This window comes from Natator depressus, chromosome 7 (genome assembly GCF_965152275.1).
Source record: "Natator depressus isolate rNatDep1 chromosome 7, rNatDep2.hap1, whole genome shotgun sequence".
Taxonomy (NCBI): Eukaryota; Metazoa; Chordata; order Testudines; family Cheloniidae; genus Natator; species Natator depressus.
This window is the reverse complement of record NC_134240.1, coordinates 91,688,836-91,713,405: the sequence shown is the minus strand read 5'-3', so window position 1 is coordinate 91,713,405 and position 24,570 is coordinate 91,688,836. Positions and strand designations below refer to the sequence as shown.

Genomic DNA, 24,570 nt, shown 5'->3' with positions numbered 1-24,570 from the left:
CAGTGTCCCCATAGCATGGGGTAACAAACACTGCAAGATGGATGTTGAGGTACAAGTTGGTCCCAAACTGGTTCCGGTCCCTTATCCAGAAAGGTACGCCTAAGAGAACGAAACATCAGTTCATCAGATGATTATGGATCTCCTAAGGAAGAAAAAGCAGATGACAGTACCAACAGTCCTGCTAGAGAAAAATCAGAAGCAGAGAATGGAATGGGACTCCTCCCATCAGTTGCAATCTCCTGGTGGAATCAGGACCTCCTTCATGAGAGAAGGACCTGATCGAGGAGACTGAGAATTTGTAAAAGTAAAAATGTCCTCAGGTGGATAAGATTCAGCTCTCCCCACAGCATAAGGGATCCTGTCTGCTCAAACTGATGGAGCCACAGTAATTACAGTCTGTGCCAAAGTTGTGCAAGATGAAGTTGGTACAGTCAGTAGCTGAGACTCAGTGGTTGCTTCTAACTGGTACAGTCAGATCCCAGAGTTTGGTTGGATGGTACCAGAGGCACTGTTGTCGACAGATCGCAATCCAGTACCAACGAAGCCCTGGATTTGTAGCCTCTCTTGTCATGCCCCTGAGATGTTCTAAGTTCTCTTGGACTGAGCCTGAAGACTTTCAATTTAGGCAGGGTTGTAGCCGACTTCTATGTGGATTTGGAAGAGAATCTATTCTCATGTTTATGAGAATGCTCCCAGCCTTCCCAACAAGACACCAGTGAGGGATCTGTAGTCAGACCTCATGATAGGAGGGGTACTCCTTGATGAGTCAAGCCTCGTATTGGAGAGGATCCCATCAGGTGCTCAAGGAGAAGTTTTTACCTTTCATGGGTAAAACTGGGGAACAAGCAGCACATACTGCACCTTGCCACAACGCAGAATTCCCCAAGGCAGTGCAGGCAGCGTTGATGGTCACTGTTGACTGAGAAGTAGTGCAGGCAAGAAGCTCAAAATCTTGAAGCCTGGAGTCCTGAGCATATCTAGTACCTACGGTGGGGTAGCGGACTATAAAAAGCAAAACTAGGATTTTAGAGTTTTATCTGGTAAATACTTTTCACAAATATGTATTTACAAACAAACATATAAAGATGACAAAAAGTTCTTGGCGCTGGAGGTTCCAACCTGAGCCATACAGTGATGAGAAGGAACAAGAGAGTCCGTCTGCTCCACCCTTTATTTTCTCAGTTGGAGGCTCAAGGAGAGCAAGGGGTGCAGACCAACAGACACAGGTTTCAAAACTCTCCAGCTATGGGCACATGGATCACATGCGTACCCACATGGAATGCATACAGGGACCAGTACTTGTAGATGAAATATAATAGGCTTGATTCTTCAATTCCTTCATCTAGAACTCCAGCTACCTTAAAGAATGCCCTACCCACACTTCCCAGAATGATATTTTATAATAGCCCAGTTAGATGGGTTTTAAAAAAATAAAATAGTTTGAGATAAAGTTCTATGTTCACAGTCTCGGCTACAAATTCCTGGATACAGATCTCCGTTATTACGTTGTCTTTAAACTTATAGAAATAATAGATTAAGTTGTCAACTGCCAGAAGTCTGGACTTTAAAAATGTATAAAACTAACCCAAAATGTCAATGGAGCAACAGTAATAAGTACTCTCCTCTGTTTGAAACAAATGGTCTGAGGTCTCGAAGACCCATATCTTAGAGAAAGGATGCAATTTTGTTTCTGAAGAAGGAAGCAAATAAATGGCTACGTGAATAAAGAAGCCCAGTAGGACTCCAATAGCTTAGATACTGTAGCAGGCATATTGGTTGGCCAAAGGGCCTTTTTCCAGTTCCTGAAGCATTCCAGTTACTCACTTTCAGTTAGCAGTTCAAGAAGTTCTGAAGCACTTAGACGAGAGGAAAGTGATCAGGAACAGTCAGCATGGATTCACCAAGGGAAAGTCATGCCTGACTAATCTAATTGCCTTTTATGATGAGATAACTGGTTCTGTGGATGAAGGGAAAGCAGTGGACGTGTTGTTCCTTGACTTTAGCAAAGCTTTTGACACAGTCTCCCACAGTATTCTTGTCAGCAAGTTAAAGAAGTATGGGCAAGATGGATGCACTACAAGGTGGGCAGAAAGTTGGCTAGATTGTCGGGCTCAACAGGTAGTGATAAATGGCTCCATATCTAGTTGGCAGCCGTTATCTAGCGGAGTGCCCCAAGGGTCGGTCCTGGGGCCAGTTTTGTTCAATATCTCCATTAATGATCTGGAGGATGGTGTGGACTGCACCCTCAGCAAGTTTGCAGATGACACTAAACTGGGAGGAGTGGTAGATACGCTGGAGGGTAGGGATAGGATACAGAGGGACCTAGACAAATTGGAGGATTGGGCCAAAAGAAATCTGATGAGGTTCAACAAGGACAAGTGCAGAGTCCTGCACTTAGGACGGAAGAATCCAATGCACCGCTACAGACTAGGGACCAAATGGCTAGGCAGCAGTTCTGCAGAGAAGGACCTAGGGGTGACAGTGGATGAGAAGCTGGATATGAGTCAACAGTGTGCCGTTGTTGCCATGAAGGCCAATGGCATTTTGGGATTATAAGTAGGGGCATTGCCAGCAGATTGAGAGACGTGATCGTTCCCCTCTATTCAACATTGGTGAGGCCTCATCTGGAGTACTGTGTCCAGTTTTGGGCCCCACACTGCAAGAGGGATGTGGAGAAATTGGAGAGAGTCCAGCGAAGGGCAACAAAAATGATTAGGGATCTGGAACACATGACTTATGAGGAGAGGCTGAGGGAACTGGGATTGTTTAGTCTACAGAAGAGAAGAATGAGGGGGGATTTGATAGCTGCTTTTAACTACCTGAAAGGTGGATCCAAAGAGGATGGATCTAGACTATTCTCAGTGATAGCAGATGACAGGACAAGGAGTAATGGTCTCAAGTTGCAGTGGGGGAGATTTAGGTTGGATATTAGGAAAAACTTTTTCACTAGGAGGGTGGTGAAACACTGGAATGCGTTACCTAGGGAGGTGGTGGAATCCCCTTCCTTAGAAGTTTTTAAGGTCAGGCTTGACAAAGCCCTGGCTGGGATGATTTAGTTGGGGATTGGTCCTGCTCTGGGCAGGGGGTTGGACTAGATGACCTCCAGAGGTCCCTTCCAACTCTGATATTCTATGAAGTTTTTAAATGACACACTGAAATCCAGGGAAGAACTATTTTTCATGGATTCACTCAAAGAGTATCCATAGTTGGTCTGAGTTGCATGATAAAAATAGTAGTTACTCAACAAAAAGAAAATAGATTAAATCATCCCGCATCTCAGACAACAATTAAGTTCTTAGCTTTGATTTGTGTGATTAAAAGACAGAGGTACCAATTAAATTATATGAAATGTTCTAGTTTTACAAAGACAATGTTTCCAAACTCTTAAGATACAGGAAAGATATAATGATTGGAAAAAAAACATTGATAGTTTTCCTACTCCTAAAGTGGTCAACTAAAGCCAAAAAATAACAACAACAACAACAGTTATAGTTAAAAGTCCCAAGCACATGATTTTCTTGAATGTGTGTGCCCCCCCATTAGTCTGATAACTTTAAATTTAGGTCATACTTGTCGTGGGGCACCCCAGGCCTTGCTTATGTTCATTATCAAAACCACCACCACCTTCAGGCTTCAGAATGTGAGCCAAGAGCTTTTTATTTATTTATTTTTTTTGGAGGGCGGGGACAACACGGGAGACGAGGGAAAAGGTATCTGAAATATCCTTGGTCAAGGAAGCTAGATTGCTTCTCTGAGAGGCATAAGGTTGCACCATCTTGTGTCCTAGTTCAGAAGGCCTTAGCTAAAGCATTAGTGAAACAATCCGGTAGAAAGGACAGTGGTAAGGCCCCATCTGACCACAATACTAGACATGAAGGTCTAGCAGGTTGAAAAAGAAAGGGAGCATCAGAATTGCTTGAATTCCTTTACGTTTAGGGTCCTGATAGAAGTCATACACCAGCTTCACTGATAGTTCAGACCTGAGAAGAGATGAGGCCTGAAGAGGGTGCACAGTTTGGGTATTTCCTGATTCATTCTTGGTACATTCTCTCACAAAAAACAGAAGTGTGCAATAATAATCAGTTGAGCAAAGCTAATTAAGAAGTGCAGCAAACCAAAAATCAGGAGGGATGGACTACAGATTTTTCATCCCAACTTTTCTGGCATAATTCAACTGTTGCCACTCCCTATCACAAGAAACAAGCCTACTAAGCCATACAGAGAAATGTAAGAAAGAAGATTCTTCAGAAGGATTTTTCATGGACAGCAGCAATGGCTGAAGTTGGTTATCGGACTCCTAATCTTATGGAAATAAGCACACTTCTAAGAATAGTTGCCAGCAGAAAAAAATTTAATTGTACAAACTCAGTGGGATACCACAAAGCATTAGAGAGATTCAAAACTGAGACCAGAATAGCTTCCAAGTTAAGATACTCTATTGTAGTTGGATCAGATTTCAGCCTTGAGGAAAGTTTTAACATAATAGTTTACTGTACAAGAACCTTCCTATGGAAGAAGATTCCTGCATAAGAACCTTCATGTTTCTGTAAAAATAAAATATTTTATCATGAGATCCAAGGAATTGCATTGAGCATGCATGAAACCTACTAGTTCATAACGTTTCTAGAAACTGTGGATATCAGTGACCATTTTCTCCATTTACACTATGCACTACAATTGTCAGGACTTTAAGAGTTGATGCTCCTGTGCCTAAGCAACTAAACTGCTAGTAAATGTATTGCAAGCTTCACGTCTGAACTGCAGGGCTTGATCTAGAATTATACAGGTCCAAGTGGGATCAACATCTTATATCCAACAATGGTACCAGTTTAAAAGTTTGTCTGCAAAATCCTTTATTATTCAAAACACCAACTGATACTTGGCAGGACAGTAAAAAGTAAGTAATAGTTACTTGCTCAATAGTGACTTCAAGATGGGTGGTCCACACTGATTTCACTGTTGGCACAAATTATATGAACATGGGATTCTTTTGAAAAGCTGTGTCCACTGGGCCACAACTGCACCTTGCTAACCCTCTTGCTTCAGTTAGCAGGGGAGGGGGGATAAAAAGAACATGGCAGCTACCACCTAAGCGCACTTCCCTCACTCAATACGAGGACTCCTACCAGCGGAGCCGGAGGGAGGGACGGAAGTGGAATCCATGTGGACAACACATCTTTAAGAACTACAGTTACTTACCATACAGTAAGTTATTTGTTCTTCAAGTGACCATCCACACAGATTCCACTCTTGGTGATTAGCAAGCAGTCATCCTAATCCCAGGAGGAAGGGGAATTGAGACCGATTTGAAGAATGATTGCAGAATGGCCCTATGGATGTTTGAAACCTGTGTAGGATCTAGAAGTCTAACGGGAGGGGCGGGGGGGGGGGGGGAAGAGAGAGAAAAGAGAATGCAAAAATATGGACTAATATGGCCACACCAGAGGGAAGTGCTGGTCCTGCATACAAGAAGGCCCACTGAAACCAAATGAGCCATTGTGAAACAAAGGACAAAAAAACTTTGCTGATTGCTACTCCCTCCACCTTCCCCCCCCCCCCGCCCGAAGAGGAGACGGGCGTGGACATTTGTACCATCAGTTTGAACTCTAGGGCAGGGGTTCTCAACCTTTTTCTTTCTGAGGCCCACCTCAACATGCTATAAAGACTCCAGGGCCCAGCAAGGGAGGGGGGAAGACTCGGGGCTTCAGGCCGGGGTTCGGCCCTCAGGCATAAGCATACTTTGACTTCTATTTTGGGGAGGTAAGGGCCAGCAGGGCTTGGGCCAGCTCTGCATGGAAGGGTGTGTGAGTGTGTGTGAGAGAGAGAAAGAAAAGAATCTCAGGGTGAAGACAGGGAGTCACTAGGGGCTGTGTGCAGGCAGGGAGGTAGCTCAGGGTGCAGGCAGGGGGGTAGCAGCTCAGGTACAGAGAGGGAGTAGTTAGGGACTGTGCGTCAGAAGGGCTCGCCTGTGGTAACTGCTCCCCAATGGCTCTTCTGGGCACAGAGCTGGGTCCCCCTGCCTAGGCAGCTCTTACCAGCTGCTTGAGCTGAGGAGCAGCCACAACCTGGGCACCAGCAGCAGGAAATGGAACGATGTGGCTGCCTGCTCCATGGCACCAGCTGGAGCAACAGCTGCCCACACTGCCTGATTCCAGCTTCCCGCCTCTGACCTGGCAAAAGGGGGCAGAGAGAGGAGGAAGTGGTGTGAGGAGCTGCCCTCAGGACCGCTCTGCCACTGCAGGAATGGGGAGCAACCAGCACTCGGGCCTTCAGCCCTACAGCAGGGAGGGCACCAAGGCTCAGGCGGCACCAAGACTCAGGCTCTGGGTTCCAGCCGCAGGGTCCCACATCCCCCCGAAAGGGCTTGACCGCCCTCCCCGGAGTACACGGATCCCTGCTTGAGAACCGCTGCTCTAGGGGAAGGGAATACAAATGTCTGACCAAAAGCAACTGTATAACTATGCTACTTGGAATTTGGAGAAGTCAATATTTCTAACCTTAAGTAAGGGAACCCCAAGCTGCTTAGCTTGGGTTAGCCTTAAAGGGCATATAGAGCTTGCACAAATTGATAGAACGGCAAACTCTGAGGGCTCTTAACAAAAGACAGATTTTTTTTCTCCTGCAGTATATTATAGTCTTCATGTGCTGGAACTCAGTTTCTGTTCCTATCGCCGCAGACTTCTTGTGCAACCAGCACACGCTATTTAATTTCTCCTTGCTTTCTGTTCCTCATCTACTTCCCCCCTACAAAGTACTATTTCAGGGACAAATTTATTAATGCTTGAAGTGTTTAGACACAACAGTGATTTGTGCCTTAGAAAAGTCTATATGTACAGTTTCTTTCCTCCAAGTGCAGACTGGGTTATAACTTATTTAACAGCAGCTACATGGAGAACTGCAGCAAACCAATGCACCCAGAAATTTGAAGTGCAGCACAGTAGCCTGTCTAGTGGACAGCAAAATTTCCCTTGGTCAGATGTTGGTGGTCATGGGGGGCTGGACAACAGGCTTTAATGTTAACTTTTAATTAACATTCGTGCAAACCTTTGAATAGGTAAAATACTATTACAGGTGATAGAATTTTTATTAAATACTTGATGTACTAGCCACTTTGAAGGACAAAAAGGAGTTTATTTTCTTTCCTCTACTGAATCTGTTGCAGAATCAAAAGCTCATTGTTTTAAAAAAAATTACACTTATCTTTTAATAGCCATGCCTGCTGGACTTTGATGGGGCTGCCTGTACCAAGCCTGAATTAAGGGGGAAGGTTGAGTGCAAAGCTAGCCATCTAGCCTCATAAAAAAACCCTCACTGGTTACAGAAATTGAACGAAGCTACCATTCCGGTACAAATGCCTGCTGAGTAGAGAACACTGCCAACTCCTCATAATGCATGAAAGTTCCTGGTGAAAGCCAGTCTCTGGAAGCCAGAGCCCTAGAAAGTTTGATGCTGGCAGTAAGAAAACACTTTAAAAATGGAAGAGCAGTTTAGTGAAGTTTGAGGAAAAAGACCCCTCCTGGCCAGAAACATGGAACCATTGTCAAAATACTCCAAAAGGGTGATCTTACGAAAAACTAGAGGAGTTACACTACTTTCTCTGGTCAGGAAAAGCCTTCTGATGTGTGATGCTAAACAAGATGAAAGGAGCAGAGGAGGCAAAGCTTGGAGAAGAACAGACTGGATTCAGGTACAAGAGATTGTATAGATCAGATATTCACACTAAGGACCATTATAAAAGAATGTATAGAATAGCAACCTTTCCTCATTATCAATTTCATTAATTTTCAAAAGGCATTTTGACAACCTGCTCTGACATAGTATTGAGGAATATTCTTCAATCCTAAAGCAGTCAACATCATCAGGGCCGTGTACAGAGATATGAGGTGCTTTGTAGAAGTGAACCACTGGACAACATAATGGTTCAACGCAGACACTGGCATAAAACAGGGCTGCATTTTATCTCCACTGTTTGACATTGGCACAGACTGCATAATGAAGTGCATTAACTACACAAATATTGGTATAGGATGGACAGACGGAAAATGCCTAGAAGACTTAGACTTTGAAGATGATATTGTGCTACTGAACGATCCCCCCAGCCCCCAAAGTGACAACCTGCCCCCCCCCCAAAAAAGCATATGCCAAGCGGGGCTCAAAATTAGTTATGCTAAAACAAACATCCTTGAAACCCACACATCAAGCAGTAACATCACCTTAGAAGGCCAAAAAAAACAAAACACCAATAAATTTGAGCCGTTCACTGATCTGGGCAGCACCATATTGGCCAACTGAAAACGAAGGCAGTGACACCAAGAAAAGGAAAGACATCCAGAATATTTACTAATCAGAATATAGAAACCAAAGATGTATGGCCGGAATAAAAGTGAGAATTTTCAATTCAAACGTAATTTCAGTGTTACTATACAGCTGCGAGAGCTGGAGATCTACCAAATCATTAGGAAAAAAGGAAGCCTTAGAAAATAAGCGCCTACGAAAGATTCTGGGCATTGTTTAGAAAAACTTCATTACCAAAGAAGAGATTCAAGAAAATCACTAACCAGCAGCTCGTTTCCATCAGAATTTGACGAAAGCACTGGACATATTTAGGGCATATACTCCAGATGCCAATACAGAGACTCCCATATAAAGCTATCAAGTGAACACCAACTGGTATCAGGAAATGCAGGTGCCCAAAAGAAGCCTTAAGGATCACCTTTAGCAGCGAGGGCAGCACAGTCAATCTCAACACCATAGAGCAGATGGAAACTGCAGCAGGTAACGGCTGAGGAATGAACGATATGTTTCCGCCCTGTGCGCCAACAGTGGAGAGGGATGGATGTAAGCACGTTTACTAATATTTGGGGGAGAGAAAAAGGGCAATTATCTTCAGGGAGATTGTCAGAATTCTGACAAATCCATAATAAGAGAGGGGTGAAAATTCCAAACTATTTCATCTCCAAAAATTCCACATCACATGTCCACCTAAATAAAAGTGAAATATATGTTAAAATATAAGTAGGCAGGTGAACACCAGCAGACAGAGTCTGAACAAGATGCTATTTTCCCTTTTATTCCACAAGATAGAAGTTTACCTGACCCAGTGTTGCTGGCCCATTCACTCTTAGCAGCAGAAAGATGGGAGAGTAGTTGTAACAAAAGAAAGCCTCTGAAGTGATAGGGACCCTGCCTAAGTCCCATCCACCCCTCTTTCTCCATGAATAAGAAGAGGTAGTCTTAATACTACAGTTTAAGAGAAATTTTACAAAATAAACAAATGTTTGGTCTTCAGTGGTGCCAGAGAGTTTAGAGAACCTATAAATGTCTGCAAGTTCTTGGAAGAGTTATGAAATTGTGTTAGATCTCATTATCAGAATTTAAAGATTAATTCAATATCAAAATCCAAACTTAGATCCATAATATTGGAAACGGACAGTCATTATGCTGCTAAAACAGCTGTCTAATTCACCAATTTTCATTGAAAACAGTGACACGCATCTTGTTGCCATAAAGCAGGGGTAGCCAACCTGTGGCTCCGGAGCCACATGCAGTTCAGAAGTTAATATGCAGCTCCTTGTACAGGCACCAACTCCGGGGCTGGAGCTACAGACACCAACTTTCCAATGTGCCAGGGGGTGCTCACTGCCTAACCCCTGGCTCTGCCCCCACTCCACCCCTTCCCACCCCCACCCCCATCCCCTCCCTTGAGCCTGCAGTGCCCTCGCTCCTCTCCCCTCTACCCAGAGCCTCCTGCATGCCACGGAACAGCTGACTGGGAGGTGCGGGGAGGGACGGGGAGGTGCTGATCAGCGGGGCTGCCCGTGTGTGGGAGGCGCTGGGAGCGGGGTCGGGGAAGAGCTGATGGAGGGGCTGCTGATGTATTACTGTGGCTCTTTGGTACATTGGTAAATTATGGCTCCTTCTCATGCTCAGGTTGGCCACCCCTGCCATAAAGTTTGTTCTAGCTTGAGTCCAAGAAAAGCTGTCAGTAGTTTTACCTATAATACTAAATTAATACAAAATAGTATTTTAGTGGCTAAATTATCTGAGTGACCGAGGATTAGAACTGTGTGGTCTAGCACTCCTACAGGTATTACCTCAAAATTTAAACTGTTAGAAGATAGACTTTTATGGTAAGGTTTATCTTTTTATAATCACTATACTATGGTAATCCTATGATTAAACTTCAGGGGAAGGGTAGTTCCTAACTGTGTGGGGAAGCTAACTCTGAAGCCAGAGAGCGATTCCATCTGACAGACTGCATCTTTAGATGTAGCCATAAGGCTGGGTGAGAAGTGGTCATGAGCTTTACCCTAGGGTAACTCCCAGATAAGATTATAGCAGATCAAGTCACTTTCACCCCCTGTTGTAACTGACGCAATAGCACAGCTCTACACAATCCAAAAAGCTTGCTATGTAACACAGTGAGCCCTTAACACTCTTTTCTCTAGGTTCACTCCTGTCATTTTGAACTAAATACCTCTGATTTTTATATCATTAGTCCTCAATTGGACTTCTTTTCTGGGGCACAGCGGATACTGGCAAACTCACTATACCCGATGCTCTTATTAAAATCAACAGATAGGGCTCTACACTAATTCATATAGGGTAGAGAATTGTCTAATGAGTTCACATAGTTCTTTTAGGGTCTTCGTTTAACAAAAAGTTTAAGGCTGATTGGAGACCCAATTGGAAAGAATTCCACACTTCACAGCACTTTCAAAGATACAGTCACCACAAGAATGTGAGACAAGAACTAATTTTTTTTTAAAATAGAACTGTTCAGGAATAGATTTTCCTATATGAGTTTTTAAAAAAACATTACTTTGTATAATGCCTATTCCAGAGAAAAAGAGATTGGAATTTACAGTAATGGTAAAACTTATCTAATAGATATGTGAGAGAGACTGAAATTGAAAGGCAAGCCTATTGACAAGCGCTTAGCAGTTAGGTAGCATTCTATCTTTCAGACTATGTAAAGCTTTAATAGACCCACTCTTGCTGCTATCTTTATCTATCAACTTTAACTGTATAAACAGGATTCCACTCAGTTTTAATAAAACTGTAAAAGGACATAAAAAAATTTACATCGAACTCTTGTGTGTGTCAGTGCAGAGTTATGGGTGGTAATGATATAAATAGCACCACGCAAAAAAATTAAAGAAGACTTACATTAAAATAAAATAAGTGGTCTTCAAATAGCACACCAACTAGACCAGAGGTGGGCAAACTACAGACTACAGGCCACATCCGCGGAACTGTCCTGCCCGGCCCTTGAGCTCCCCTCCCCAACTGCCACACAGGTAGCGCAGCTGGCTCGGTCTGGGTGGGAGGGCTGCGAGCTCCTGCTGCTCTGCGTGGCATGGTAAGGCGAGGCGCTGGATAAGGGGAAGGGGGTCCTGGGAGGCAGTCAGGGGACAGAGAGCAGTTGGATGGGGCAGAGGTTCGGGGGGTTGGATAGGCAGTGGGGGGGCAATAAGGGGGTGTGACGATGTGACGCAGCAGGGAGGGGGGAGTGTTGACCTGGGAATGTGCCCTGGGGATGGGAGACCTGAGAGCCTGTCACCTGAGCCAGGAGGGGGAGGGGGAGGTAACACCTCTGCCCAGGAATGTGGACGGAGGCTGCAGCAGGGAACCTGCTCGGTGGGTTTAGTTTCAGTTTGGGGCTGGGTGGAGGAACACAGGGAACCCCAGGGCTGGGGTCTAAGCTCCCTGCTCCCCCAGAAGGACTTCACTGAGGGGTCCTGGGTGTACCCACAAGCTCTGTTTTGGACTGTGTTCCTGTTGTCCAATAAACCTTCTGTTTTACTGGCTGGCTGAGAGTCTCAGTGAATCCCAGGAAGAGGGGTGCAGGGCCTGGACTCCCCCACACTCCGTGACAACTGGTGGTAGCGGTGGGATCTACTGCACCCCGTGAACGGCGCTTCCTGCAGTAAGTGACTGGGGAACAGTAAAACGAAGGGGGATTGACGGGGACCAGGCGTGCTGAAGATTCAGAGAGAGACGGTTTCAGGGGGCGGTTAACCCCTGGGAGTGTGTGACCAGAGAGAAGGACTTTTGCAGTAACAGGGTCCCCCGGGGGATTGCAGCGAGCGGTCCCAGGGGCGGAGGAGTCTGCAGCTCGACCCTGGCAAAGAGGTGGTGACCTCAAGAAGGACTGGCACACTAGGGGCTTTTCCTGGAAACCGTGGACAGCTGCCCGGCCTGCGAGTGGCCAGCCGGGAGATGTACGCTAAACGCCTTAAGAGCGACCTGGTGGAGCTGTGCAGGCAGAGGGGGCTGCGCGTCGGGAGGTCCACCAAGGAACAGCTGATTGCCCAGCTGGAGGAGAGGGATCGCTTGGATGACCCGATCCCTGTCCCTGAGGGAAGCCGCCCGGCGGACGCAGCGTGGGCCCTGGGGCCTGACCAGGCTGGGAGGGGTCAGACTGCTGCCCAGGACACCCCGAGACCCTTCCTACCTATGCCTGGGGGAGGGGTTGTGGGAAGCCCAACGAATACCGAGGGCCCCCTGACCCCAGCAGCCAGCAGGGGATCCTCCCAGCGGAGCTCCCCATCCCTGGAGCGGATGCGGCTGGAATGGGAGAGGGAGAGGAAAATGAGGGAGCTGGAGGATCATGAAAAACAACGTCAACATGAGGAGAAACAACGTCAACATGAGCAGGAGGAGAAGGAGAGGGAGCGTCAGGAGAAGGAGAGGGAGCGTCAGGAGAAGGAGAGGGAGCGTCAGGAGAAGGAGAGGGAACGTCAGCATGAGCAGGAGGAGAAGGAGAGGGAGCGTCAGGAGAAGGAGAGGGAACGTCAACATGAGCAGCAGGAGAAGGAGAAACAAAGACAGCATGAACTGGAGCTGGCCAGGCTGAGGAGCAGTGGGGCCCCGGCTGCGGTGAGTGAGGGGGGACCCAAGACTGCAAGGAGCTTTGATAAGTGCTTCCTGGCCCAGCGGAAGGAGGGGGAGGACATAGATAGCTTCCTGACGGCCTTTGAGAATGCCTGCGAGCTGCACAGGGTTGACCCTGCAGACAGGCTCCAGTTCCTCACCCCCTTACTGGACCCCAAAGCCGTGGAGGTCTACAGCCGGATGACAGGGGCAGAGGCGGGGGACTATGAACTGTTCAAACAGGCCCTGCTCCGTGAGTTTGGGCTGACCCCCGAGATGTACCGGAGAAGGTTCCGGAGTCAGCGTAAAACGCCTGAGGTCACCTACCTACAACTGGTCAACAGGATGCAGGGATATGCCCGCAAGTGGACAGCGGGGGCCCAAACTAAAGAGGACCTGCTTGACCTGTTTGTACTGGAGCACCTGTATGAACAGTGCCCTTCCGACCTGAGGCTGTGGCTGGTGGACAAAAAGCTCGCGAACCCCCAGCATGCAGGGCAGCTGGCCGACGAGTTTGTGAACAGTCGGTCAGGGGGTAGCCGGGAGGAGTCCCAAAAGAACAGGCCCCCCCCGATGCAGAGAGAGAGTCACCATGGGGCCTCCCAGCGGGGAAATAGGGAGAACCCCCTCCAAAGGGGAACGCCTGGTGTCGGGCCCCTCCGACCCGTTCGAGGGGACCAACGTGACCTGAGCTGCTATCACTGTGGCCAGAGAGGCCACGTACGGGCCCAGTGCCCCGGGCTCAGGGACAAACTGAGCAGACCCAACCTACCCAGGGTTAACTGGGTAGGGACTCAGCTGGACGAGGGGCAGGCGACCCAGGAAAGGGGGGCTACCAGTTTGCCACCTGCTCAGGATGGAAGAGTACCCCCAGCCAGCCCCGCCAGAGGGCTGGAGGCTCTGGACTCAGGGTGCTCGGTTTACAGGGTGGGTGCGGGGCTGTCCCTCCGGAGAGAGTGCCTTGTTCCCCTGGAGGTGGATGGGAGGAAGGTCAATGGATACTGGGATACGGGCGCGGAGGTGACGCTGGCCCGGCCCGAGGTGGTGGCCCCAGATCGGGTGGTGCCCAACACCTACCTGACCCTGACGGGGGTGGGCGGGACCCCATTTAGGGTGCCCGTGGCAAGGGTACACCTGAAATGGGGGACCAAGGAGGGCCCCAAGGATGTGGGGGTACACCACCATTTGCCCACTGAAGTTTTGATGGGGGGAGACCTAGAGGACTGGCCAAGCGACCCCCAGACCGCCCTGGTTGTGACCCGTAGCCAGAGCCGGCGAGGGGCACTGCGACCTGACCCTGGGGAGGGTACCACACTGGAGGCGCGAGACCCTACTCGGGTGGGGAGGGAGCGCCGAGGGGCACGGCTCAGAGAGGCTGCGGCCTCAGACCTGGCCACGGAGGGGGAACCGGGCCCCATCCCTTCCCCAGCCGCTGAGTTCCAGGCCGAGTTGAGGAAAGATCCCTCCTTGCAGAAGCTCAGGGACCTGGCCGACCTCAGTGAGGGACGGACCATGAGGAGAGGCTGCCAGGAGAGGTTCCTGTGGGAGAAGGGGTTCCTGTACCGAGAATGGGCTCCCCCAGGGGAAGGGGAGTCCTGTGGGATCAGGAGGCAGCTGGTGGTCCCCCAGAAATACCGCCGCAAGCTCCTGTCCCTGGCCCATGACATCCCCCTCGCAGGGCACCAGGGAATCCGGCGCACCCGGCAGAGGTTGCTACAGAACTTTTACTGGCCCGGGGTCTTTACCACCGTCCGGCAGTATTGCCGATCCTGTGACCCCTGTCAGAGGGTGGGGAAGGCCCGGGACAAGGGGAAAGCGGCGTTGAGACCTTTGCCCATCATAGAGGAGCCTTTCCAGAAGGTGGCCATGGACATCGTGGGGCCTCTCAGCAAGACGACCCAGTCGGGGAAGAAATACATTCTGGTAGTGGTAGATTTCGCCACCCGCTACCCCGAGGCAGTGCCCTTAGCTTCCATTGAAGCAGACACCGTGGCAGATGCGCTCCTGACCATTTTCAGCCGAGTGGGGTTCCCCAGGGAAGTCTTGACAGACCAAGGCTCCAACTTCATGTCGGCCCTGCTCCGGTGCTTGTGGGAGAAATGTGGGGTCCGGCATGACTGGGCCTCAGCGTATCACCCCCAGTCCAATGGGCTGGTGGAGAGGTTTAACGGGACGCTAAAGATGATGCTGAAAACCTTTATGAACCAGCACCCGCAGGATTGGGACAAGTACTTACCTCACCTGCTGTTCGCGTACAGGGAGGTGCCCCAGGAGTCTACCGGATTTTCGCCTTTCGAACTGTTATATGGAAGGAGGGTGAGGGGCCCCCTGGACCTGATGAGAGACGAGTGGGAGGGGAAGGCCACTCCCGATGGAGAGTCAGTGGTGGAGTATGTCCTGACCTTCCGAGAGAGACTGGCTGAACTCATGGGCCTGGCCAGGGAGAATCTGGCCAGAGCCCAGAGGAAGCAGAAGGTCTGGTATGACCGCACGGCGCGGGCCCGTGCCTACGCCACCGGGGATCAGGTGATGGTTCTCATCCCCGTGAGAAAGAACAAACTACAGGCCGCCTGGGAGGGCCCGTTCAAGGTCGTCAAGCAGCTCAATGAGGTAAACTATGTGGTGGAGCTGTCGAACCGGGCCCACCACCGCCGGGTGTACCATGTGAATATGATGAAGCCATATTATGCCAGGGGGAATGTGGTGTTAGCTGTGTGTGGTCAGTGGGAGGAGCAGGGAGATGACCCTTTAGTAGATCTATTCCCTGGGACCAGAGCTGGTTCCCCCCTGGAAACAATCCCCCTCTCGGATCAGCTCACCCCTGCCCAGCAAGCTGAGGTCAGGGGGGTGCTGCCTCCGTACCGACAGCTGTTTTCCAACCAGCCTGGACGCACTAATCTGACTGTCCACCGGGTGCAGACAGGGTCGCACCCGCCGATAAGATGCTCCCCCTTCCGAGTCACAGGGAAAACTGCTCAGGACCTGGAAAGAGAGGTCCGGGACATGCTGGCTTTGGGGGTGATCCAGCCATCGGCCAGCCCTTGGGCCTCGCCGGTGGTGCTGGTCCCCAAAAAGGATGGGTCAGTCCGGTTCTGTGTGGACTATCGGAAGCTCAATGCCATCACTGTATCGGATGCCTACCCCATGCCCAGGCCGGACGAGCTCCTAGACAAGCTGGGAGGAGCTCGGTACCTTACCACCATGGACCTTACAAAGGGCTACTGGCAAGTGCCGCTGGATGCAGATGCCCGGCTGAAATCGGCCTTTATCACCCCTCTGGGGCTCTATGAGTTTCTGACCCTGCCTTTCGGCCTCAAGGGAGCGCCGGCCACCTTCCAGCGCCTGGTGGACCAGCTCCTGAGGGGGATGGAGAGTTTTGCCGTGGCGTATATTGACGACATCTGTGTCTTTAGCCAGACCTGGGAGGACCACGTGTCCCAGGTTAGACAAGTGCTGGACCGACTCCAGGGGGCTGGGCTGACTGTCAAAGCGGAGAAGTGCAAGGTGGGGATGGCTGAAGTATCTTACCTGGGCCATCGGGTGGGGAGCGGCCGCCTAAAGCCGGAACCGGCCAAGGTGGAGGTGATCAGAGACTGGCCCGCTCCCCACACCAAAAAGCAGGTCCAAGCCTTTATTGGGATGGCAGGATACTACCGAAGATTTGTGCCCCACTTTAGCGCCATAGCCACCCCCATCACTGAGCTATGCAAGAAGGGGAAGCCAGACAAGGTGGTCTGGACCGAGCAGTGCCAGGAGGCTTTCCGGGCGCTGAAGGAGGCTCTGGTCAGTGGCCCAGTTCTAGCAAACCCAGACTTTGACAAGCCCTTTGTGGTGTTCACCGACGCCTCTGACACGGGACTGGGGGCGGTGTTAATGCAGGAGGATGAAAAGGGGGAGAGACACCCCATCGTGTACCTGAGCAAGAAGTTGCTACCCCGGGAGCAACACTATGCGGCCATCGAGAAGGAGTGCCTGGCCATGGTGTGGGCCCTCAAGAAACTAGAGCCCTATCTCTTCGGGCGACACTTCACCGTCTACACCGACCACTCTCCCCTGACCTGGCTGCACCAGATGAAAGGAGCCAACGCCAAGCTCCTGAGGTGGAGCCTGCTCCTGCAGGATTACGACATGGACGTGGTCCACGTGAAGGGAAGTGCCAACCTGATAGCGGATGCGCTGTCCCGGAGAGGGGGCCCCGAACTTCCCCAGGTCACTGGTCACAGTGACCCCGCTCCGTTCAGTCTCGAAGGGGGGAGAGATGTGACGATGTGACGCAGCAGGGAGGGGGGAGTGTTGACCTGGGAATGTGCCCTGGGGATGGGAGACCTGAGAGCCTGTCACCTGAGCCAGGAGGGGGAGGGGGAGGTAACACCTCTGCCCAGGAATGTGGACGGAGGCTGCAGCAGGGAACCTGCTCGGTGGGTTTAGTTTCAGTTTGGGGCTGGGTGGAGGAACACAGGGAACCCCAGGGCTGGGGTCTAAGCTCCCTGCTCCCCCAGAAGGACTTCACTGAGGGGTCCTGGGTGTACCCACAAGCTCTGTTTTGGACTGTGTTCCTGTTGTCCAATAAACCTTCTGTTTTACTGGCTGGCTGAGAGTCTCAGTGAATCCCAGGAAGAGGGGTGCAGGGCCTGGACTCCCCCACACTCCGTGACAGGGGGAAAGGGAGATTGGATAGGGGGTGAGGTCCCGGGGAGGGGGCGGGAAGTGGGAGGGGGTTGATAGGGAGTGCGGGCCAGGCTGTTTGGGGAGGCATAGCCTTCCCTACCCAGCTCTCCATACAGTTTCACGCCCTGATGTGGCCTTCAGGCCAAAAAGTTTGCCCACCCCTGAACTAGGCTTTCAAAGATACTGCTCACTGAAAACTTTTCCAACTTACCATACAAAGAGCATCGCTATATCTGTACAGATTTAGTCTCATATTACAAAATATTTACTATATAACTAAGTTGAACAATGCTAATCAAGCAAATTAAGCCAGTTAGAATGACGATATTGGGCTGTTTCAAAGTTTTATATAAAGTTTCAATTAGCTTATCCATACTTGGGATTGAAAACATTTTAGCATTTCAAAATACTTAAACTGAAATGGACCCAAAAAAAAAAAAAAAGGACATGATGGGCTTGGTCAACATTAACTGATAGTGATCAAATAAATCTAGTTTCAAGAACGAGTATTACAACAAAATGGGGCAAAAGCCTGATGCATAGAGAAAGGCATCCAGACCTTCCTCTCTAGATCTGGAGAGCTTGCAGTTGAACTACCTTCCACAGGCATGGGAAGTAGAGATGCAGGGAGTGCTGCAGCACCCCCAAGTTTTATGCGAGGCAACCCTGCACACACACATACACACACACACCCCTCGCTCCCAGGCTTCCACCCCTTGGGCCCCACGCCTGTCCACGCTCCCAGGCCTCCATTCCTTAGGTTCTGCTCCTGGCCCTGCATGTGGGGTCCTGGCTGCCAGCCCCTGCCCATGGCTCTGCTCCTGGCCCCACGACCGCCCCCAACTGTGGCCACAGCCTCCGCCCCCTTAGCCCTGAGTCCCCCGCTCCTGGAGACGCAGCACTGCTCTCAGACTCAGCTCTGCGGGTGGGGGGGCATGGACAAGGGTAAGGGGGCTGGCTTTCAGCACCCCCACTACCAAAAATGTTTCAGCACCACTGCTGCTTTCCCATATGGATTAATAGATTCCAAGGCCAGAAGAAACCACTGCAATGTTCCCTCTACTTTTTCCCATGTGCAGAATCAATTTTGTTATGTGCACCAAGATGGAGGTGATGTGGGGCAGGGGTGGGCCCAAGGGGTTTGGAATGTGGGAGAGGGCTCAGGGCTGGGGCAGAGGATTGAGGTATGGGGAGGTGAGAACTCTGGCTGGGCGTGCAGGCTGCCCCAGGGCCACGGCGAGGAGAGAGAACTCCCCCCAGCCTTCTCTCACCACAGCAGCTCTGGGGCTGAGGGAGAGCATTTCTCCCCGCCTCAGCCTTGAGTGCCTGCATGGCCCTTGATAGGGTGCTGGGCAGCCGCGCAGCTTAGAGGGAACTTAAGACCACTGTCATCTTTAAGTCTGACCTCCTGCATAACAGGCCAGAGAACTTCCCCAAATTATTCCTAGAGTAATATATCTTTTAGAAAAACATCAACTCTTGATTTAAAAAATGGCCAATGATGGAGAATCCACCACAACCCTTGGTAAGCTGTTCCAATGATTAATTGACTTCATGGTTAAAAATGTAGTTTATTTCCAGTCTGAATTTGTCTAGCTTCAACTTCCAGTCATTGGCTCAGCTTTTTCTGCTAGACTGAAGAGCCCATTATTAAATATTTGTTCCCCATGCTGATACTTATATATGTAATCAAGTCACTCCTTAACCTCCTCATTAAGCTAAACAGATTGAGAGCCCCGAGTCTCTCACTATAAACCATGTTTTTTCATCCTTTAATCATGCTCATGGCTTTTCTCTGAAGCATCTCCAATTTATCAATACCCATCTTGAACTATGGGCACCAGAACTGGACACAGCATTCCAGCAGCGGTTGCACCAGTGCCAAAGACAGAGGTAAAATAACCTCTCAGCTGCTACTCAAGATTCCCCTATTTATACATCCGAGGATTGCACTAGCCCTTTTGGCCACAGCATTGCACAGGGAGCTCATGTTCAAATGATTATCCATTACTACTCCCTAATCTTTTTCAGAGTCACTGCTTCTCAGGACAGAGTCCTGCTTCCTGTAACTATGGCCTATATTCTTTGGCCCTAGATGTGTTTTACTGAACCAGAAAATGTGTTGAGAAACACTGGCTCCCAGGTCAGAAGAACAAAGCAGATAGCCAAAAGCTTGAGTACATTAAAGCTCAACTTCTACTTTTCTAGGGTGCAAAAAGTGCGTGAACCCGAAGTAGGCTCCTCCCCAGCCCAGGAGACATGTATCTGAAGTTATGCAAGTAAGGCTGTGAGGAGGTAAATGAGGTAGACACACTATACAATGGGGATGGTGTTCCCATCAGGCCAGGGCTCTTCCCAAGAGAAGAGCAATTTCCATCTGATCACAAGAAAGGAAGGGACTGAAAGGGACATGCATTTTCTATTCTTGAGGGAATTCTGCACCAAAAAATTAAAAACTCTGCACACATTTTAAAATCCCTGCAAACTTCTGCATATTTTATTTGTCAAAATAACACAATATAATCACACCATTTTCAATTATTTGCTACAAGTTTTTTGAAATAAATTATCAAAATTATTTAAAAACACTGGTCAGCAAATAATTGAAAATGGTGTAATTATATTCTGTTATTTTGACAAATAAAATATGCAGAAGTTTGCAGAATTTTAATTTTTTTTATTTTGGGGGTATAATTTCTTCAAGAGTACCAGGGTTCTTTCTGTGTGGCACAACCCAGGTACAGGCATCTTAGTAGAGGGTGGGTGGAGGGGCTCATTGGGAGGTTGTGAGTGCAGGGGAAATGGGACTCTGCAGGGGAATCCAAGTGAAGGTGGTTAGAGCTCAGCAGGGAGGGCTGGGATGGGGGGGGGGCTCATCTGGGGATGTGGGCGCTGGGGTAGTGGAGCTTGGTAGGGTTGGGGTCAGGGTGCAGCTGGTTGGGACTCAATGGGATGAGGGTCTTAATGGGGGGGGCCTGTGTACTGGGGGGCTCCTGATGCATGGGGTGAGGCTCAGTGGGGTGGGTTCTGGGTGCGGGAGGTTACAGGCGGTGGTGATGCTTGGGATGGGGGGGGGTGTCATCCAGATGCACAGGGGTTGGGCAGACAGGGGGAGAAGCTCCCCCTACAGTGACCCCTTTTCCCCATGGCTGAGGAGCAACAGGGCCAGGAAGTGGGGGAGGGGTCACTGTAGGGGGAGCTGCTCAACCCCCGCGCATATGGACCCCCGCACCCAACCTCCCTCCCACCCCCCCCCCCGCACCCAGACCCTCCTCTCCCCCCAGCCAACCCACCTCCCCATGGTACAGAGCTTCCTGCAGTCAGGGGAGGTTTGGGGGATTGATCTGACCCAGACCCAGCGACTGCGTGCAGGAGATGGGGGAGGGAGAACTCAGTCTCCATCCACCTCCTCCTGCCCAGGACTAACATCTCTGGGCAGCCAGACTGGCCCCAGACCTATACCCCCACCCCCTATGCAGTGACTTACCTCTTTTCCCCAGCTGCCCAAAACTGACACACCCGTGTTGCCGGGGAGGAGTGAGTGAGCACTGATGCAGCTTCTCTTTGCTTCCCCACAGAAAGTGGTGATGCAGGAAGCAAAGAGAATCTTCAAGGGGACACGCAGTGGTGCAGAATTTCCTCAGTAGTAATGTACTACTGCCGATAGGAGCAAGTTCATATAGGCCACAAAACCTCCCAAGATAGGCAAAGTCATGCTGACTGGGTGAAATACGTGGAAACACCTTAAGCCTGGGAGGATTAAAGTGTGAGAAGTGTGTCATGAGAAAGGAAAGCTTTGGCAACCCATGCACAAGTGATGTAATTCCTGGGAGGAAGATAGGTGAGAGACTTTCCCTTGGTTGATTAAGGACCTATTGTGGGCTTTGTAAATTAGAACCCTGTCTTGGAGAACCCAGTTTAGTGCAGATGAAGAGGTCTTTTAGGTGGGATACACTTGTAGTCAGTATCTCAGCACAAGCTTGAAAACAGAACTGACAAGATAAAGTCACTATGGACTAACTAGACTCCAAAGAGCAGATACTATATTGCAAAGAAAAATCCCCAAGGGCAAAGTGAGGATAACGCAAGTAGACCAACAGCCATGAAAACATGGAGGAATTCCCTGAAGTCCACTGAACAGCTTGAATAGTAGATCTCGGACTCTCTATACAAAGTTTGTTTGTGGAACCATCTGAGACAGCAAAGATGTAGGAAGGGGTGAAAGTCCCATGGTGCATATGTCAATCAGAAGAGGAGTGTAGAAAACACTGAGATAATTCTTCTGGGAAAGATAACATGATGGTTCTCTTGCAGAGGACTTCTGTGACCAAAGTATGGGAATCTGAGATCAAAAAGGACAAGTGGCAGCTGGGAAACCTGAAGAATGAGGGGGGCAGGGGGAACACACTGTTTATCACCAACTCCCTTATGTAGATATCTAAAGTGGCTCAAATGATAACCAATCAGTCCACCCCAAAAAGGTGGTAACACCCAGAAGCATAAATTGTGTGTGGGGGTAGGGAAGAAGATGGCAAAGCCTCTAGATCTGTGGCAAAAATGGCGGGCATCAGAGGTTGCTTTACATAAAAGTAGATGGTGAGCCAGGCAGAATCTATAAAAAAAGATTGTGCCTTGAGATGGTGTTTGAAGAGGAGAAGAAACTTAAGGAAGATACTACATTCAGTTGTAGAGCAAAAGATACGAAGGCCCAAGTGTGTGGTATTCCAAAGGTGACTGCCATACCTTCCTCTCAGTGGAATCCAGTGGAGAAACCATCCAGTCAGTGAAACAAAGTGGATTTTATATGGGCAAGTTAACATTGTCATTCATCCTAAGGACAGAGAATATTATGTCTTGGAGAGATTGCATATTAATTTGCCATGGGACAGGATCATGAGGCCTCTAGTCTACACTCTCTCATTCAAAGGAAGCTATGTTGAAAATGGAACTTAAGGGGTTCTTGTGCTTTAATTATTGGGAGGGTCTTTTGAAAAAAAGTCTCCTCAGGCTGAGACTTTAGAACTTTGACCCCCAATGTGGCAGGAGTCCAGAATGGACTCTTGCTCCATGTGAGGGGCAGTCTGGATCCTGATGCATCTTCAAGCTGGTGTACTTTAGATCCTCATCAACCAAAACTGGCATCACAAGAGAGGAGACTAGCCTGGAGAAGAAACGCCACTAAAGCGGGGAAAATGCATGCAAAAATCAGAACCTAGGGCACTCATTTATCTAAAATTGGTTTGAGAGAAGTCAGGGTGGGAAGGACAATTCCCCCAGGAAGAATTTCTGCCCTTGTATGATTTGAGGGCTCCAAAAATCAAGGATTAAATCCTGTCAAAGCTTCTTATGGAGTTCAGATACCTTGACAGGCAGCCATTGCATCAGGAACAGCTGGACCAAAGATGCTTGCAGGAAGCATACAAACAAAAAATTATGCAATCAAAGATGGCAGCCAGAGAATTTTTTTTGAGACACCATAACTCTATTTTCCACTTCGCTTCCTGGCAGGTGAAACCAAACCCATAGCAAAACACTGTACTGTTGAAACTCTTCATTTGGACTATAACCTACTATATACCTTCTGCTATTTAAATCCAAATTAACTGGTACGTTAGTAAAAAAGCAGTGGCAATTTTACATCAATTCTTAAATTACATTAGTGAGGTCAATAAGCGTGAAATTTACTTGTTGCTAATGGTACCTAATGACTGGATGATTTAGTGCCATAACTACTCATGCTACCATGAAAATGTGATGTTCATTCTACTTTAATGATTGCTAAACAATCCCATGCATGGCACAGAATGTGACTAGAAAGAATATATTAAATTCCATACCCCTGTGTTTAACAGATTGAGAGTAGATACTGATGTAACACTGCCAGAACTGTCATCCTAATGAGAAAAACAGAAGTAAAGCCTTAGTAAAAAGTTGTAAAAAAAGTCATTCAAATATTGCAATATGCATGTTAAAACTCATTTTTCCACAGCTTTCTCTATTCCTAAAGTACTTTTTACTTTGAGGCAAAGATGCTATCTGTCCTAACATGGGCTTGCCTTACCTTTCCCAGATATACCAGGGTGTAGCACAGATGTGAGGTCTCACTTGTTAAAGACTCACATTTTGTATGTGTTGCAATGGGGGGTCATAGAGCTTTCATTCTGAGACAGGTCTTCCTTCTCCTTTCATCCTCCTCTTTCACTCCAGCCCAGTTTTTACGTTTCTTCTTTTCTGGGACCAAAACCTCAAGCACTTCATTGCGTAAACTCTGTGGCCAAGGGTGCAGATAGTCTGTTCCACAATTATAAACACTCCCTCCATTAGTGCTAAACTATTAGTCTCTCATGAAGCAGAAACACACATGTACAATGTCACACCAATTTTGTGCCTCATATTGTAAAAGACAGCGTGGAGACAAAAGATTAAGAGGAGATCGACAAAAATGACGATTAAGTAGTATTCAAGAGCTGAGCTAACTGGTACCACTCTAAAAAGAGAGTTTCTCTATAGAAATGTTAGTAATTAACTGTAGCTAACAATCAAGCTAACTTAAGTTTGAAAAGACATTAAAAAACTTCCTGTATCACATTTTTTCCCCTTTTTGACACTATGGCATCAGTCTGTCCATACATCAGAACAAGATCTACCTCTTTGGAATTAGCATCAGTAAAATCCATAATGTTCAAGAAAAGTACCTTTCACAGAGAACGAGCATGTCACCTGAATGACAGACTTAGGCTCTGATGGCCTATGATGAGGCTATGAATTAATTCAAATCCAGATTGCTGGCAATGCGGGGGGGAAGGACTCAATTGTTACTTACACTGAGTAATACAAGTTTCAGCTACAACTCTATCAAAATAAACCTAGATATTAAGAAAAAAAAAATCTAACCACAAATCTCTAAAAAGCAGACACTAAACAGATAGCAAATAAGGGTAATTTCTATCCCAAAATACCCATCTTCACAACATTTTTCACATAAAACATTTTAGATACATTGCCAAATCCAAAACCTTAACTCTT

The 24,570-nt window shown here is 48.5% G+C and overlaps 2 protein-coding genes across 3 annotated transcripts in view; both read right to left on the bottom strand.

The window, feature by feature from the left end:
- TNKS2 (tankyrase 2) overlaps window positions 1-24,570 on the bottom strand; it is a 299,288-nt gene that overhangs the window by 105,935 nt on the left and 168,783 nt on the right. The gene's annotated exons all lie outside the window — the stretch shown is intronic.
- TBC1D12 (TBC1 domain family member 12) overlaps window positions 1-24,570 on the bottom strand; it is a 95,224-nt gene that overhangs the window by 27,863 nt on the left and 42,791 nt on the right. Inside the window, exon 3 of one of the 2 annotated variants that reach the window (XM_074959060.1) lies at window positions 23,382-23,438. The exons of the other annotated variant lie outside the window; for it this stretch is intronic. Within the exon in view, the coding sequence (XP_074815161.1) occupies window positions 23,382-23,438 (57 nt within the window). The remainder of the gene's footprint in view (window positions 1-23,381; window positions 23,439-24,570) is intronic. 2 annotated transcript variants of the gene reach the window in all.